The sequence below is a fragment of the Capricornis sumatraensis genome, chromosome 17, assembly GCF_032405125.1.
Source record: "Capricornis sumatraensis isolate serow.1 chromosome 17, serow.2, whole genome shotgun sequence".
Taxonomy (NCBI): domain Eukaryota; kingdom Metazoa; phylum Chordata; class Mammalia; order Artiodactyla; family Bovidae; genus Capricornis; species Capricornis sumatraensis.
Genome location: NC_091085.1, coordinates 12,269,250 through 12,288,430, shown reverse-complemented (window position 1 = coordinate 12,288,430; position 19,181 = coordinate 12,269,250). Strand labels below are relative to the sequence as shown.

The 19,181-nt window shown below is 38.4% G+C and overlaps 1 protein-coding gene across 1 annotated transcript; it reads right to left on the bottom strand.

Annotated features, from left to right (window-relative positions):
• Window positions 1–11,377: 11,377 nt before the first annotated feature.
• TIGD4 (tigger transposable element derived 4) lies at window positions 11,378–12,928 on the bottom strand. The gene has a single exon (XM_068989440.1). The coding sequence runs from the start codon at window positions 12,926–12,928 to the stop codon at window positions 11,378–11,380; it is 1,551 nt and encodes a 516-aa protein (XP_068845541.1).
• Window positions 12,929–19,181: the final 6,253 nt, after the last annotated feature.

The following is a 19,181-nucleotide window of genomic DNA, read 5'->3' as shown; positions in this document are numbered from 1 at the left end:
TCTGATTTCAGTGTTGACCATCTGGTGACGTCCATGTGTCAAATCTTCTCTTGGGTTGTTGGAAGAGGGTGTTTGGTATGACCAGTGTGTTCTCTTGGCAAAACTCTGTTAGCCTTTGCCCTGCTTCATTTTGTACTCCAAGGCCAAATTTGCCTGTTATTCCAAGTATCTCTTGACTTCCTACTTTTGCATTCTAGGCCCCTATGATGAAAAGGACATCTTTTTGGGGTGTTAGTTCTAGAAGGTCTTGTAGGTCATCATAGAACCGTTCAGCTTCTTCAGCATTACTGGTTGGGGCATAAGCTTGGATTACTGTGATATTGAATGGTTTGCCTTGGAAACAGAGATCATGCTGTCATTTTTGAGATTGCATCAAACATTTCGGAGTCTTTTACTGACTTGGAGGCACAGAAAAATGCAAGTTTCCCTCTAGAAGGCCTTTGTTTAAAGTTTCACCAAGCCAGCTTTTTTTAACCTTAATTTAATTGTGTACACAATAGAAGAGCCCCTCATTTTTAGGGCTTGATTTCCTTTAACTCCCGATTAAGCAAATACTTGTAATTTTTGTACATATATTTACCCAGTTGGGATATTAGCTGTGCTGTGCTTAGTCACTCAGTCATGCCCGACTCTGTGCGACCCCATGGGCTGTAGCCTGCCCAGACTCTTCTGTCCATGGAGTGGGTTGCCATGCCCTCATCCAGGGGATCTTCCCAACCCAGGGATCAAACACAGGTCTCCCACATTGCAAACGGATTCTTTACCATCTGAACCACCAGGGAAGCCCTGGTGTTAGCTGGAGGCCGGCAATCTGTTGTTCTTTTTTCTTTTATTTTCGAACCTTTATTTCCCACTGTGAAGTCAGTTTGTCAAAATAAAATTGCTAGTGATGATTGTGTGTGATGGGCCCAGTGTGGTGCTTGAGAGTTTAGCTTTTCTGGTTTTGCCCCAGAGTTGTGTCAGCCCCCTCTTACATGTCTCAGGTGATTCCAATGCAGTTAAGACTTCCACAGATGCTTATGTCGCAGAATGGCCAATTATTAGGTGAGTCCCTGGCTGAGCCAGTTAATTAAGTGTATGAGTTTCCTTACAGGGATAACTGCGAACCATGAGGTCTTTCCTCTTCCATTACTGCGTGTTTTCCTGAGAAAGCCATTGCCAGCCAGGAGGAGAGAATCCCTTGTGCAGAGCTCAGAGCCTCTCATAAGATTTCAGTTTCTATTAAGGTAACTAATTCTAGGAAAAATGACTGCCAATCTTCCCCCTAATAACTCCCTCTCACCTTACTCTGTTTGAGCAAAGTCTTCCCAGACTGTAAACTGAGGATAACCCTCAATATCCAAACTGAGTCTTCCCAGTGCCTTTTTCACTGAGGACAATCTGCTGCAGCAAAATCTTCCCAGTGCCTTTCACTGAGCTTAACCTTCTCAGCCACCTATACTGAGCAAAATTTTCCCAGTCCTTCAACTGAGGATAATCCAGTTACTTCTTCTTGAAAGCAAGTTTCAAGGATAATTTTTCCCCAGTGAATAAAACTTCAGATCCTCAACCAATCTGGGAGATCCTTGAACCAGAAGACACTCATTCAAATTCATCTGGACTCCCTGAGGAGGCAGATAGACACAAAAGTATACCTTGACACCTCTATGGGTATCAAGGCCCTGCATCCTCGTAGAGTTCAGGCAGAAGAGAGGAATATGCTCTTGTCCCTTTGTGGTTGCTGTAATTGTTGACTTAAAAAATATTCACAATCTAAAAGTTGAGAGTTATGTTTTATTCAGTGGGAATGTTTAGCATGTCAAGCCCAGGAGACAGCATCTCAAGTGAACCTGAGAGAACAGTTCCAAAGAGGTGAGGGGAGAAGCCAGTTCATTTAGAAATTTTGCAACTAATAGCAGGGAGTCTGAACCTCAAAAGATTATTGTTAAAGAAAACCAGATAACCCAATTTAAGGAATTTAGTGCTTTTCTATGTCTGGGAAGATGCAAGAGTCTGGGTCCATTGAAATCATTCCTTTCATACGCACCTCAGCTAGCTGGGGCCGGCGCTCTGTGGCTTCACACCCTGGGCTTTCTTTCCTCCGAGCTCACCATGGAGAGTGGCTGCAGTCTGACGGCTGCTAGCTGGCAGGGATTCTTCTCCCTCCTGAGTTTCCTGAGGGCTCACTGGCTCACATAAGAGGGCTGCAGTTGGTAATGACTGTGACATCCTTGTTTACTGATATGGCAGGGAATATTCCATTTCTCCGTGGTCACCAGAAAAGTACTGGCTGCTGTCAAAAGAAGACGCCCCAGGAGGCCACGAGGAGGGAGGGGTGCTGATGATGCCGCTCCCTGGCTGGGGCAGTAGACACTGCCCACCCCAGGGGCGCTGGGCCTTCTCAGAGCCAACTCAGCTCCCCTGGCTCCTTGACCCTCAAACAATGTCCCTCTCAGTGGCCTGGGCTATAATCTTCCTCATTCCTGTGTGGCTCGCGGGGCCTTTGTTTTCTCCCCACACCTGGAAGAAATCTTTTTCCATCTTGAGAGGACCCTTCACTTTCCTCACACTCTCTTCTCTTACGTGGTTCAGCCTTTGGAAAACAAAGATGAGACAACTTCTCCTTTCACTCTGTTTTTTCACTAGAGAGTGAATGCTTACCCAGGCCTGCCTGGCAGGCTTGCCCTCACTTTTCCTCGCCTGAGAGGCTGTCTTCCAGTTCTTTAACCTACTCAGGTCCCTTCCCTCCCAGAGCCCTTGCCCAGAACGTCTCCTTTCATCTCCTTTACCTCACTGACACTTATTTATTAGACAAACTTCAGGTCTCAGCTGACACTTCCTTCTTGACCTTGAGATTAGGCCAGTTTCCCATATTATATGATTTTACAGAAGCAGATACTACTCCTGTAGAGTGTTTAGCACGGTTGTAATTTTATATTTTGTGTGTCATTATTGAGTATAGTCTGTCCCCGCCCCCTGCCCCCCACTAGCCTGACAGTTTCATAATGGCAAGGATATTTTCACTCTCACCGTTACATCCTCAGTGCCTTACATAAAGAATGTGACAGATTCTTGTGGAATAAACAGCTTTTTTTTCCTTTTGGGAGTCACTAGGCTTGAATTGAGTCTATTTGGAAAATTCTCTGAGAAACAAAACAAATTAGGCAATATCAATCAGGACTTCCTAGGATTTTGCATGATTTCTCTAACAGAATAATTGAATATGGCAGATAATGATCAAATGCAGGGGGGAAAAATGACAAAGTCTAAGTCTCAGTGGCTGTTGTGAAAGGTTATTAGCCTTGTAATAGACTTAAACTGTACAACTACAATTCAGGAATGCAAAAACATACATTTAAAAAAAAAAAAGCAAAATTAAACTTTACTTGTCCACAACTCCTCATTCCCATTAAGTAGCAGAAAAACAACAATCTTTTCCCTTAAATATTAACTTTCTTCTGGTTTAAAATTTAATTTAATTTTAGAATTACTCAGACACTGTAGGGTTTAAACTGTTCAGCACAACCTCTCAAAGAGGGTGCAGAAACTTATTATAAATAGAAAAGGCATTACAAAAGAGTAAACTAGTCAGCAGAGGGTGATAACTTTCCTTTTAAGAAAGTTAGATTAGATCCTTGCCTCTATGACACACAGGATAAATCCAAATATGAAAACAAAGCTTGTAAGCTACTAGAAGAAAATCCAGAGGACTATTTCATGGCCTTCAAGTAGGGATGAGAAAAATAAAACACTTAGTATAAATTTTAAAAAGCACGAGATTGTGATTTCAATTTTAGTAATAAAATGATCTGACTAGAAAACATACTTGAATTAATAAGAAATCTTGATGATATGACTAGAGGTAGTAAAAAATCACTCACTAGTCTCTATATTAGCAGTAGAGCTTCCCTGGTGGCTAAGTGGTAAAGAATCTGGCTACCAGTGCAAAATAAGTGGGTTCAATTTCTGGGTCAGGAAGACCCCCTGGAGAAGGAAATGGCAACACACTCCAGTACTCTTGCCTGGGAAATCCCATGGACAGAGGAGCCTGGTGGACTACAGTCCATGGGATTGCAGAGAGTTGGAGAGGACTTAGTGACTAAACAACAGCAACACAATAGCAGTAATCAGAAAATTAAAAAGGAAACTATTACGTTCATAGTGGCCATCAAACTATAAAATATTTAGGAATAAATTAAGAAAATAAAGGACATATATGGTCATCTGAAGCCAACATCATGTTATGTAAATTGGTAGATATTTATATATACTTCCCTATACTTTTAAATTAAAAATTAGAGTATATCAGATTAGTGATTACTCTCTTGTGATATTGCATATGAGTCTTCTTTTACCACGCTTATTGTTGGCTGACTTTATAACAACTGAAGTAGTTGCAGTGTATAGGTCTGAGTCTTTTTTGTTACTATTTGCTTTATTTTGCTTTCTTAATTTTTGGTAACTAATTCGCTTAATTTAACTTGGTAGTTGACTGTTCATTGCAAAAACAGTATGAGAGTCTCCTGGATATTCAGAGTGTAGGGGTGGGGCAAATATCTCTCTGCAAACCACTCCAAGTGTTGAGAGAAGTAATTCTGAATCTTTTTTTGGAAGTGGTTGCTCAGTGGGGCAGGTAGTAACATGTAGATGACTCTTATCTCCAGGCTGAGTTATCTAGTTTGCAATATGGAAAATAAGGTGTGGCATCAGCCAGCAACACTGGTGTGACTTTGCATTAACAACAGGGGAGTTTAGTGGCATTTAAAGAGGAAGTTAGAGGAAAACAAAACAAAACCTGGTCTTTATGCCTATTACAGGAAACAAGACTATATGTAATATCACTGAGTTCCCCAATTGAGCAAATATTAATCATATCAACAACCTGCTTATATTTAATAGGTACTCTTGGAAAGATATAATGGGATTAAACAGCAGCCCTTTAAAAAGCAAAACATGATCTTGTTGGGATTTGATGACTCAGAAAAAAATAAGTAAAAGTGGAATGAAATAGGGCTCTTATTCTTTTGATTTTTCTTCCTGATACATTGGCCAAGAGTTCTCCGATCAAGGAATCTGATTTCTTTGGACTTATATTGGGCTTATGCCCAAAGATGAACATATATTATAATTTATAGTACGTTAAACCAGTAAGTCTAGTTTTTCACCAATTCAATACTATGTATAGTTTCTGTTTTACTTGGCAAGAAATTTCCTAGCCTTGTGGTGACAGTAAGGTGTTCAACAAGGAGAATCAGAAGATTTTAGTTCCAGAATTTGAAATTTAGAAAAATTTGAATTTAGAAAATATTCAGTTCATGCAAGCAAATTCGCAAATACACACAGTAAAAAAAATTTCTTAAAGTTTAGATGTTGATATTTCATCAATGTAAACATATATTTAATCAATTCTCTTAAAAACATTCAGATAGTTTTCAGCCTTTTATTTTATTATAGGACTACAATCTGCTATCTGCATTCTGAAACATGAAAAGCTCTGAAAACCTTTTTGTAACCTTGCGGTGGTAAAAGCTGACTGACATGAACTTATTGGGCAATAAAAACTATGAAGCTACTAAGCTATTTATAATCTTTACATATCTGACTTCAAGTGAACATGTTTCATTAAAAAATTATTAATGTTTGGTTGTGGGATGCTATCGTAGTATTCCCAGGGGTGCTATATAATATGAAGTCTATGCATATACTCTCTTATTCAAACCTGGGAAATTCTGAAACATACATGCCTCCGAGGTTTTGGATATGGGACTATGGCCCCGCATTGCACGTGTGCCCAGTCAGTCAGCTGTGTCCAGCTCTATGTGAACCCATGGACAGCAGCCCACGAAGCTCTGCTTCCTTGGCGTTTTCCAGGTAAGAATACTGGAGCGGGTTGCCATTCCCTTCTGCAGGGGATCTTCCTGACCCAAGGACTGACTAAGTCTCGTGCATCTCCTGCGATGGCAGGGGAATTCTTTACCGTTGAGCCCCCTGGGAATCCCATGGCCCTGTATACACACTACAACAAATATTCTTGTTATATTCTGTTTCATTAGGATAAATTTTTGTCATGTACAACATATTTCTCAGTCAGGTTTTTAATGTTTAAATCTTCATTTTGTTATTTATTAGCTGTTGTTGTTGACTCACTAAGTCGTGTATGACTCTTTTGCAACCCCATGGACGGTAGCCTACCAGGCTCCTTAGTCCATGGGATTTCCTGTAACTATATCTATACTTAAGTTTCCTCATTGGTAAAATGGGAATGATAATAATTGGAATTATTCTGAGGACTGAGTGAGGTAGCATGTGAAACACTTAGAATAGTTTGGTAATTAGTAAGCATTTAACACATGCCAGCTATAATTATAGTAACAGTGTACCAATTTTTATTTCCGACAGCAGTGCATCCATTTTTCCATCCTGCCTCTATTTAGTATTATCATTCTTCGTAATCTTTCTAATGCGCTAAGCCTTCCCCACAAAGCTATTCCATTTTGCTTATATTTCTTCGACTTCCAGTGTTGTTGAAAATATTTTCATACTCGAGCGTTTTCTTGAGTGTCATATTTTTTATAAGATCTTCTCCATAAAAGATTTACCTTTTTTGCCCCTAGTGTTTACAAGTTTCTTTCCTTTCTGTCTTCACTTTTTTCTGTGTCCTTTCTTTTTCCTTTCCTCTCATCCTTCCTTTCTTCCTTTTTTGCTTTCTTTCCTTCTAAGTCTTTAATCCTTCTAGGATTCATTTCGAATACAACTTTAAAAATTCCTTTTCTCTTAGCCAATTGCCTCAATATCAGTTACTGAATAATCCGTCTTTTTTACCACTGAATAAAAACCATTTTTATCATATGCAAATTGTTTTTTTCTAGACATCGTATGTCATTCTTTTGATTGACCTATTAATTCTCTTGCCAACATCATATTGCTTAAACGTTTGGTATGGGTCAAGTATTACTTATTTTTATTTTTCAAGAATTTCTTAGATATTGATACATTTTTATTTTTCCAGATACAAATCAGAATTATTTTTTCAAAAATTTCAAACAATGTTTTGCAAAATTTTCAACAAACCTGCAATGGGATTTTGTTTGAAATTAACTTGGAGGAAATAAGCACATTTCAATATTGAGTCTTCCCATTTGTTCAAGGACATGAAATATGTCCCCATTTCTTCTTAAAGTTTCCATAAGCTTTAAAGTCTTTGCTAATAGCTACTGCTAATTAATTAGTTCTGAAAAATGCATGCCCTTTTAGTTTATAGCAAATTGAAAACGAAGCTGATTAATATGTGGAAAGTTAACCCTTGAACAATGTGGGGGTTAGGGGCACTGACCCTCCAGGATGTTGAGAACATGTGTATAACTCTACAGTGTGCCCTCTGTATACATGCATTCGACCAATGGAGGACGAGTGTAGTACTGTAGTACATGTTTAGCAAAAGTGTGGACCCCTGCCATTCAAACCTGTGTTTTTCAAGGATCAACTGTACTTTCATCGGTATGGGGTAGTTGGATGACTCAGAATTCATATGTTAAAGCCCTAACTCTCCAGTGTGATGGTACTTGGAGATGGGGCTTTGAGAACATAATTGGGGTTAGATGAGGTCATGAAGATGGGCCCCTCACAATGGGACAGTGCTCTTACAAGAGACATCAGAGGGCTAGCACTTTCTCTCTCCCTGTACTGACAAAGCAGAGGTCACATGAGCATCTGGAAGATGATAACTGTCTGCAGCCCAAGGCAAAATTCCTCACCATAAACTGACCAGCTGGCAGCCTGATTTCAAGACTTCTGGCCTCTAGAACTGTGAGAAAATAAATTTCTGTTGTTTAAGCCACCCAGTCGGTGGTATTTGGTTATGGCAGCCCAAGAAGATTACAATAGTAGTGTATTTATTAGTCTTTCCCCGGACTCTGAGTTACCGTCAGACACACAGCCCAAGGAAACAGGACAATTCAATTAGCTAACGACAGGCTACTTAGAAAGCTACTTCGCAATGAGTACTTATTTTATTGAATTGCTTTCCATGAGGATCAATGAAGCTAAGTCCCCTTATTCCCTCATTCAAAACAGAAATAATTTTTTATTTCTACAGATAAATGGCATATTTCTAGAAATGTTGACTGTCCTATTTTACTGCACAGAAGAAATTTCAATGAGAAAATTCTCATTGGTGTTTAGTGAGCACAACACTAATACTTGGGCATATCTGGGAGTAGTAACCTGGAAGCACCTTTCAGTCATTCGCTATAGTTGTGGAACACTTCTGAGTTTGCTGAAAGCATTCACATGCAAATTTTTCTTTCATCTGCAAAATAAATTCAAATGAAGTGTCAGTCTCATTTTATGAATGAAGGAAACTGAGATTCAGAGAAATGAAACGTCTTTTGCAAGACAGCATAGGACTCTGACTAGATTTAATATATCCGGTGACTGAAATGTTTTCTGAGAACTTAATTGTATGCATACTGTGGCCCCTTTCTCTCAAGAGATCTCCTCCCAGCAACTAGGGTAGCTGCCTGCACTTAGCCTGGAAAACCTTTAGTGCTGACAAAGATGCAACCCACCACTGGACTCTGACTCTCTGAGCAGACCTGTGGAGCTATCTTCCCTGAGGGCAAACTTCTGTCTGCCAGTTTCTACGGAGCCCCTGCTGGAAGAGGGACTGAAAAGGCTTCTTTTAAAATCTGAGGCATTCGTGTTGCAAGCTCTCCTCTGACTCTTCCTCTCCTACTTTACTTCCCCTTCCACTTTTTCTGCTTTGTATGAGTTAAAAGGGAGGTTTAACATTTGATCTTAGGTCCAAATAAGAAGCCAGGCAGGTACCATAAAACCCAACAGGCCTTGATTTGCTCGTTGTCCTCTTTTATCCTGAACCAAACCCCTCACTGATGGAGTGAAACAGTATCCCAAATTCAACATAAAACATATCGCTTGATGAAGTAGAAACAGGCAAAAACATTGTTGAAACAACAGGAATTTGTAAGGAAGAATAAAGTCATATTTAATTTAAAAACTAATGAATTGTAAATCAAGTTCTTCTTTGAAAAGACAAGTGACATTTAGTCCCAACTCTGTACTGACCGTGTGTGTGTGTGTGTGTGTGTGTGTGTGTGTGTGTGTGTTAGTGGCTCAGTCGTGTCCAGCTCTTTGCGACTGTGTATAGAGAAGATAGATCAGGAGTGAGGCAGACAGTAGTGACTGTCTCAGGGGAAAGTGACTTTTTTGTTTTGTTCTGAAAATGATCTAAATCTATATATCTTGTATACTACATGGAATTGTGTACACCGTCAACAATTTAAAGTTTATCTTTGATTTAAATCTTGGGCACCTTTTTCTTAGTCTTCATAGGAGCCTTGTTTAATTTTATCACCTTGAGATTTATTATGCCCAGAAGTAAAAAATGGATGATGTCATATAGAGGAAATGACTAGGTTCTTTCAACACTTTGGGAAGATTAAAGTTGTTTTTAAATATTTTCATAGAACTCCACCGAACTTCTGTGCTAAAATGGTACAGAATACCAAATCAGAAAGCCCTGGTATTTCATTAGCAACAGTGTCCTTATGAGAGAGGTCTGAATACAGCTATCAGCAAAGACTCAGGTTAGTCTCTGAAATACTTTTGACCTCAGAACCCTAAGTTCAAGGGGAAAAAAAACCCATAGAATTTTCTTTTATAGAGTACAGAAAAGAAGTATTGTGGTATATAGTTAGCAGAACACAGAACTAGGTGATGGGGAACTACTGCGTTTTAGTTTTCATCCTGAGATTTTAACCAAATCACCGTTTCAGGTTTTAATTCCCTCATCTGTAAAAATGGAGATAATAATTCTTATGTCATCTGGAATCATTAAACAAAATATTTGATATCCAAATGGTATGAAGTGGAGAAAGAGAAAAAAGTTATTGAGGGCTCAGTATTTACCGGGTACTTTAGTTTCAAGCGGGGCTCTTAAGAGAGATCAAGGTCCATGATTCCATCACATTAAAATTTTAAATCAAGTCATTAATAAAAATGCTTTTAATTAAATATAAACAATCTATATTTTACTCTAAAAGGAACTTTAATATTAATACATTTTTCAGGCTTAACAACTACTAAATCTCAATGCAAAGTAAGTCAACAGTGGAAAATAAAAATACTTTCTATAAATAGTCACTTCCAAATGTGTCTTGTGTTGGCAGACTAATAACTCAGAATAAAAATCATTGGTATAATGTTTTATACTCTTTCAAAATACTTTTCAAAGGGGACACTAAATTAGATGTAATAACTTAAATGTATTTAAAATTTGACAACAAAAAAGTCAGACACATTGTTATATTTTTCTACTGGTTAAAGACTATTTTATAGAATATAAATAATTTCATACAATATTTTAAAACATTCTGAATACAAAACTCCCTCATACAGAAAGTTAATCCAAAATGCTACCCACTGAATTTGAAAAAAAAAAAAATCAAAATACGCTGAAAGAACAGTTTGTCCTGAAAACAAAATTCAGTAAAATAAAAAGAAATCCAATGATTGTTTCAGCTCTTAAAATCAGAAAACTAAGAATTACATATTTTCCTTTTTAGTAACTGCATATGTTTCTTCACATTTTTAAAGAGTAATCTTATTAAAATATAAAAAGAATTTAATACATATTTTAATAATATACTTTTCTGTTAAACACACACACGTATACATACAAATATTTAGGAAGAATCCATATCATCTTCTGGTTATAGATGATTTAAGAAAACCTGATAAGGTCATAGTCTTTCATTTGACCTTATATAGAAATAATTTTAAAGTAGATGCATATTTTTAATCATCTGGGTTTATAATTGGGTCAAATTTGTTTCCAGTAATTTTTCATAATTTTTATTAGGATGATTAGCTAGTCATGAGAAAATAATTTAAAATTAGCACTTGATACTTGAGTCTAGTTAGTATATGTTTATAAAAATAAATATCTAACCGATAGATAGATGTTTTGGTTCTTAGATGAGGTAGAAAAATTAAAATATCTTACAACACGATCTGAACTTGAAAAAAATAGAAAATAGCAATCACCAGTTCAACCTGTGTGAATCAAATAGTTGGAGAGTTCTTTTTGTTTTTGACATATATGCCATATATTTCAAATATAAGGCCTGTGAAATTTATTTTCTGCTCCCCCAAATCTTACTAAATTGAAATTCATGTTTTTCATTTACTTCCTCATCGTTTAATCTACCTAGGGAACTTTACTCTGCAGACAGACCAAAGACATCTGCAATTAAACCAAAAATTATAAGTTAGGCATTTTTTAGGTTTAGGAGGCATTTTCCCTTTACATACCTTAAATATTAATAATAAAATACATTATAAAAAGCTCTATTATCTTCAGATGTTGTACAATAAATAATTACTTAGATGATAAGGAGTTAATAAAAATTTCAAGGTCTGCTAAAGAATTATGAAGCTCATCATTTATATCTTGACTTCTAAGAAAACTTTTCAGAGTATCTAAAGCAGTTATTGCCTCATTTTTTGATGGTAAGGGGAGTTCGCTCTCCAGAGATCCACCGTCATCCTCCTCGTCAGAAGTATAAAATCCAGCTTCCTCTGATTCACTTTCTTTGCGGCACACAGCATCGCTGCTTGGAGAGACTTGGGAGGCAGCCTCACAAGTCTCCAAGTCATCATCCAGGGCAGCATACTCTTCTATAGATAAGCCTTCGGGAAATTCCACTCCTGCCGCCTGGGCGTCGGCAACCAAATCAAGGCCAGTGTCTGCCTCTGCGTTTGCCTCCTCACTTTCTCCCCTTTGAGATTTGAATCCTGCCTCTTCATAGCTCTTAACAATGGTCTCTGGGGTGACAGCCCTCCAACAGAGATGCAATGTGTCAACTGCATCTAGAAGGGAAAAAGTAAATTCTTTGCTGCCTTCAACAGAGCTCAGAAATTTCTTAATAAGACAATGTCGATATTTGATTTTAAGGCTTCTAATAACACCTTGTTTCATAGCTATAAATTTGGAAGATAAACATGATGGAAAGAACGCTAATTCAATGGACTTCAGGTTTTTTACCTCTGGGTGTGCAGGAGAAGATTCAACAAAAATCACCACTCTTCTTTGCTGAGCTTGAAATCTCTCATCCAGCTTCTGCATCCACTGTTCAAACACATCTGCAGTCATCCATGCCATTTTGTTAGCTTCATAATACACAGGCAATGATTTTATGCCTTTGAAGCAATGAGGATTTCTGTTTTTTCCAATGAGAAGCAGAGGAAGTTTCTCTGAGCCGTCCATGTTGGTCCCAACCACCAGAGTTATTCTGTCTTTGCATAACTTGCCAATTGAACAGGTTTCTCCTTTAAATGCAAAGGTATTTGTAGGCAACATTCGATAAAGCAGCCCAGTCTCTTTTACATTAAAAACATTTTTAGGATGATAATCATTTAAATAATAAGGAAGTATGTTTTGGTGCCAGACAGCTGAAGGGTCTGCTGATACACCTGTGGCTTCTACAGGCTGAGCTCTAAATACTAGACCATACCTGGATTTAAACCGATCCAGCCAACCATTGCTGCACTTAAAATCATTATGTCCCAGTTTCTGGGCAAAGTCGTTAGCTTTTAGCCGCAACATTGGGCCATTTACTGGCACATTCAGACACTGAGCGATTCGGTACCACCTCATTAGCGCCTCTTCCAGGTCTGTGTAAAAAGCAGTTCTCAGTCTTTTTCTCTTTGGATCAAATCTCAGTGATTCAAAGGCTTCCAGAACCTTGTCTTTATTCTTCATAATAGAAGACAACGAATTTTTCTTTATTCCATATTCAGCTGCAATCTCTGCTTTTTTCTTACCGCTTTCTACTGCATTTATGATGTCGATCTTTTCTTCAATGGATAGACTTTTCTTTTTCTTCACAGTTACAGGCAGAGTTGAGGCATCCACAGGAGCTTCGGCCATCTCACCCTGAGCTTATGTAGAGATGTCGTCTCTCTCTGGGTCTGTTTCTTTAGGAAAATTTATTTTCCAGTATGATACAAATTGCTTTTGAAGCCACTGCATATATTAAAAGTTGGTCAGTGTCTAATAGTCTTATTTCTGTGCAAATGGATGAATAAATACATTTCTTCAAAGGATCTGACTAAGAAAAATATTATCTGCAGCTAGAATATTTTAGAAGAGAAACCTCCTCCCCAGGACCTTGTGCAGTTCAGTTTATTTGGAGTTCCAGAAGTCAAGCTAAAATAGAAATCTCATTATGTCAAACCTGTCCAGTCCTGCTGATGTATTTTTGGAACTTCAATCCTTTAAGATGATCCATTTTATCCATGCGCGCATTCAACCTCCTCTTAATTCTCCACAGAAGCCCTCAGAGATAAGAAGAAAAGCAGTCAGAAATTTCATGCAAAACGTCAGCCGCTAATTTCCAAGTCTCTTTAGGGTGGAGAAGAAAATGGTAGAATCCTTCCAAGACTTGACAATATCCTCCGTCACTTGAAACGTTTAAAAAAAATAAAGAGGAATTTTAGCGATGATATGTCAATTTAATATCAAAAAAATATTTATACTAATTAGTTATGCTTTTAATAATCATGAAAAGAATGGGAACATGTTTCTAAAAATACAGTAACTGAAGCTTCCAGAAGAAATGCTTACCTCCCAAATGGTGTCTCTGTGAAAAGCTCTCGAGCTCTGCTCTGACCCCTTGAGTTTTCACTTGCCTTTGAATGCTTTGTAATATATACTTCTGGAATAAATCAGACAAATTTAGTCTCTTTTAAAAATGTGAGCTTACCAAAATTAAAGAACTAAAAATGATGCTGGGTAGATCTTTGGTGGCTGTTTTCCCCATGAAGTCACAGGCTGCCCCTCTGGCTTCTCCAAAAGAAAAACATAGTCAGACGGTGGTCACAAGGTCCAACTTTTAATAGCACATGGGAGACAGTGTCTCCCTTGTAGGAGTCTGGTAGAAAATGCTTCACTAAAAATCCCATCAAGTGATTCCATTACAAATTTTAAAAACTGAAATCTTATTCTAGTTGCTTAAAAATCTAGTAACTTTTTATCACTTTGACACATTGGCCGGATGCACAGAGGCCAGAAAATACTTGACAAAATGCATGGGAATAAACAAATTACTGAGAAGATATAATGTAGAAAAAAACAAAAGAAGGAGAGAGATCATGGTCTCAACCTCTCAGGACCTCTACTTCTTTATCAGTAAAATAAAGGGCTTATCACAGTGGGAGAAGCTGGGCCTTGGTGCCAGACACACCTGAACTGACAAGTGACTCCCAGTCAGCACTTAAGGTGACCCTGGGTAGTTCGCTTAAGCCTTTGAAGTCTTGGCCCCCTTTTCTGTAAAATAAAGGTACCTACAGCATGTGGAGTAATGGCACATTCAGTGAGATTCAGTGAGAGCGTGTTAAGCACTTAGCACAGTGTTTAGCACCTTACAAAGTATTCAATAAATACTTGATGACCTCATCATCATTTTGTGGCTCAGCCGGTAAAGAACCCGCCTGCAGCGCTGGAGACCTGCGTTCGATCCCTGGGTTGGGAAGATCCGCTAGAGAAGGAATAGGCTACCCACCCCAATATTCTGGCCTGGAGAATTCCATGGACTGTATAACCCATGGGGTTGCAAAGAGTCGGACATGACTGACCGACTTTCCCTTTCACTGTGACCGCTGTGCCAATCTATTAAATTCTGAGATTTCATGAAATCCTACTTCAAATGATAGCAAGAACCCCACCTTAAATATACACTGAATGCAGAACTCTTCTTAAGCCAAATAGTGCAGTGAGAATGGTCACCCTACATGGGCTGGTCCCAGCCTTCCCAGGTAGCATCTCCCCCACTAGAATCCACAGGCTTTGGGCCTCCTACAGGCCAAGGAAACAAGCTAATCTGATGAACGGGGGTGGGGAGGGTTTGGGCGGGAGGGTTACTTCCTTCCCTGTGAGAGAGTAGACACTCCATTCCTCCAGTTTTCCTCTCTGTCCTTGGAGGTTTCAAGATAACACATGCATTCTTTTTTTTTTTTTTTTTTGCACAAAACTTTATCAAAATTCCTCTGCCTTTGTTGTCCAAAACAAAGAAGTAATTTTATTATAGGAAATAAAACCAGTAAAGGAAACTTTTGTTGTTGCTATTATTGCAAAAAAAGATCTTAATAATAATTATGAGAGCCTAGGGTGTTAACTTCCAAACTGCTTTACTTCCTGTATTCCAAACAACTCCGGAGGAAGGTAAAACTGGATTTCAAAGCTCATATGGTTATAACATGGTTGAATGCAGTCCAGAATCCAGGCTTTCCAAGGTCAAGTCCACCATTCTTTTTACACATGGCATGGCTCCTCTAACAGTTACACATTCTATGCCTCCAGCACCAAGCTAAAGATAGAGTTTCCAATGCCTTTCCAAACCTATCCCCTTCCACATATGCCCCAAAAAGCAGTATAATGTTTCCACAGGAGAACAGCCATTATGAATTCTGGGGACATAAACAGAAACCATACCCCATATCCAATTTTAGGGTGAGCTTACTTTGTAAGTAAATAAGATTTGACCATTCAACTAAAAAAAATTCTTATATATGGAAACTGCCTGCATATTTTTCTACTATATCCTAAAAATATACCATTATTTCAGAATAACAAATTAAAAATATCTTCCTCTTATTAGGAAGGATACCAACCTCCAGAAACTCAGGGAGCAAGAACCAATTTTTTTAAGAAAAGTCAAAACCAAGGAAAACTACTCTCCAAGAGTAAAAGGGAATCTCTTCCTTCTTTCTGTTTGGTTATTTTTGTTTTTTTTTTTTTCTTCCTCTTCTTTCCTTCCATTTTATTTCATTTGTCATGTATAAACCCTATCATCTCAAATAATAAGGATTATAGAAAAAGTGACTTGAATTTTCTCCCATATCCTATTGCAAATAAAGCAATATAATATATACAATCAGAGATGATTATCTTGATCAAATTGAAAATAGTGATACTTTTTTTAGGATGATAGTAGGATGTTTTTCCTGAGAGTTCAGTTCAGTTCAGTCTCTCAGTCGTGTCCGACTCTCTGCAACCCCATGAATCGCAGCACACCAGGCCTCCCTGTCCATCACCCAGAGTTCACTAAGACGTCAATCAAGTCAGTGATGCCATCCAGCCATCTCATCCTCCGTCGTCCCCTTCCCCTCCTGCCCCCAATCCCTCCCAGCATCAGAATCTTTTCCAGTGAGTGAACTCTTCGCATGAGGTGGCCAAAGTATTGGAGTTTCAGCTTTAGGATCATTCCTTCCAAAGAAATCCCAGGGCTGATCTCCTTCAGAATGGACTGGTTGGATCTCCTTGCAGTCCAAGGGACTCTCAGTTAACAGTATATATTTCCTTCTAAAACAGTTGTCAAAGTTACAGTTTTCCATGGTAAGATGCAATACATCTTCATTCCTGAAACAACCAAATTTCCAACGCCAAATCTGACAAGCTAGGCTTTTTCCCTAGCAAAGTTGGGCAATACTGTCTAATCAATGAAGCTGAATTCATTGAGAATGGGAATTTTCCATTCTCCCACAGTCCAGTGGCTGGTTTTTTTTTCTTGCAGGGAATGATGGCAGCAGCTAATACTTCTTAGAAGTAATAATTCTCTCAATCATGCTGCTCCTTGAAGATGGGCATGAATTTGAGCAAACTCCGAGAGACAGCAGAGGAAAGAGGAATTTGGTGTCCTGTCGCAGAGTCGGACACGACTGAGCGACTGAACTGACTGCCTGATAGCCCATGGGGTCGCAAAGTGTCAGACACTACTTAGTGACTGAACAAAAACAACAACCCCTTGAAGATATTACAGCAGAGAAATGCTGTACTACTCACTAGCAGTTAGGAACTATTTTCTCTGCACCAACGGCAAAGCTAACTAAAGACTAAGACTAGGCAACTCACTAAAATAGACTTACCAACCCAACTCCAAATAAAGAAAACAATTGTCTGTTCTACTGGTAGTAAGAGAAACGTCAATCTTCCTTCAAAACAGGAGCTACCCTTTTGTTTTTGCTTACCAAAACAGCAGTATCTAGGGTGTGCCAGGATTCAGTAACATACATTGCTGGGAGGCACATAAATTGGTATAAAGCTTGCTGAGGGCAAATTAGCAATATAACATGAAAACTTTAAAAGTGCGCATAACTTTTTATCCAGCAAGGCCATACCTACCATTTTATTCCTTCTCCCTCAAAATTATAGATGCAAAAATAATCTGTCTTACAAATATATTCATTTTCTATTGCTGTGTAACAAATTAACAGACATTTAGGTGGGCTGCCATCTATGGGGTTGCACAGAGTTGGACACGACTGAAGTGACTTAGCAGCAGCAGCAGCAGCAGCAGCAGCAGCAGCAGCAGCAGCAGCAGCAGTAGCTTAAAACAATATCCATTTATTATCTCACAGAACTAGCCAGAAGCCCAGGTGGGCTTAACTGAGTCCTCTGCTTAGTATCTTAGAGGGCTGAAATCAAGATCCCAGTCAGGCTGGGCTCTATCTAGAAGCTGGGGGAGAATTTGCTTCCAAGTTCATTCAGGTTATCTGTGGGGTTCCCTGATAGCTCAGTTGATAAAGAATCCACCTGCAATGCAGGAGACCCTGGTTTGATTCCTGGGTCAGGAAGATCCGCTGGAGAAGGGATAGGCTACCCACTCCAGTATTCTTGGGCTTCCCTATGGCTCAGCTGGTAAAGAATTTAGACTTCTGTGGTTGTAGGACTGAGGTCCCTGGTTTTCTGTTGACTGTGAGCAGAGATTACCCTTAGCTCTTGGAGGCCTCTCTCAGGTACTGGCCTGAGGTCCTCTTTATTTTAGCAACAGAGAACCTTTCTCATGTCAAATCTCTCTCAAGCTTTAAATCTCTCTAATTTCCTCTGCTGCCATCAGCTAGAGAAAATGCTATGCTTTTAAAAGGTTCATGTAACCCAGTTAAACTTGAAGGCTTTTGGACTGCAAAGGAAACCATCGACAAAATGAAAAGACAGCTTACTTGAAGAATGATGTGACCAAGAAGGGGATAATATCCAAACTATATAAATAGCCCATACAACTCAATATCAAAAACCAAACAACCCAATTAAAAATAGGCAGAAGATCTGATTAGACATTTTTCCAAAGAAGATATACAGATGGCCAATAGGCACATGAAATGATGCTCAACGTCATAATCCTCAGGAAAATGCAAATCAAAACCACAATAGGATATCACCTCATACCTGTCAGAAAGGCTTTCATCAAAAACAATAACAAACGTTGGCAACAATGAGGAGAAAAGGAAACCTTTGTACACTGTTGGCAGAAATGTAAATTGGTGCAACAATATGGAAAATAGTGTGGAGGTTCTTCAAAAAACTAGAAATAAACTACCATATGATCCTGCAATTCAGTGCTCTGTGTGTGTGTGTGTGTGTGTATATATATATATATATATGTGGAGAAAACAAAAACATTTAATTTGAAAAGATACACACACCCCACTGTTAATAACAGCATCACTTACAATAGCCAGGATATGGAAACAACCTAAGAGTCTATCAACAGGTGAATGGATAAAGATGTATATTATATATAAATACATAATAGAATATTGCTCAGCCACAAAAAAGAATGAAATTTTGCCATTTGCAAAAATGTGGATGGACCTAGGGGGTATTACGCTTTGTGAAATAAGTCAGGGAAAGACGAACACTCTCTTAACACGTTCATGTAGAATCTAAAACAAAGGAATGCATATAACAAAACAGGGACAGACTCCCAGATCCAGAGAACATGCTAGTGATTACCAGTGAGGAGAGGGAAAGGAGGGCAAGGCACGTGTATGGGATTAAGGGATACAAACTGCTATGCGTAAAATAAATAAGCAACAAGGATATATTGCATAGCACAGGAAAATGTAGCTATTATTTTGTAATAACTTTAAATGGAGTCTAATCTATAGAAATATTGAATCACTATTTTGTACATTTGAAACTAATATTGCAAATCAATGATACTTCAATAAAATACATAAAATATAAGATTCATGTAGTCAGTTTAGGACTAGCCAGATTAACTTCGTTTTGAGTAACTCAAAGTCAATGAGTAGTTACTTCAGTTACATCTGCAAAATTCCTTTTGCATATAATATAATCATAGAATGATATCCTATCCTGTTCGCAGAGGAAGGAATTATAC

What these genes read in the sequence shown, in the direction of transcription:
- TIGD4 (XM_068989440.1), bottom strand. Translation starts at nt 12,928, where the DNA reads ATGGCCGAAGCTCCTGTGGATGCCTCAACTCTGCCTGTAACTGTGAAG.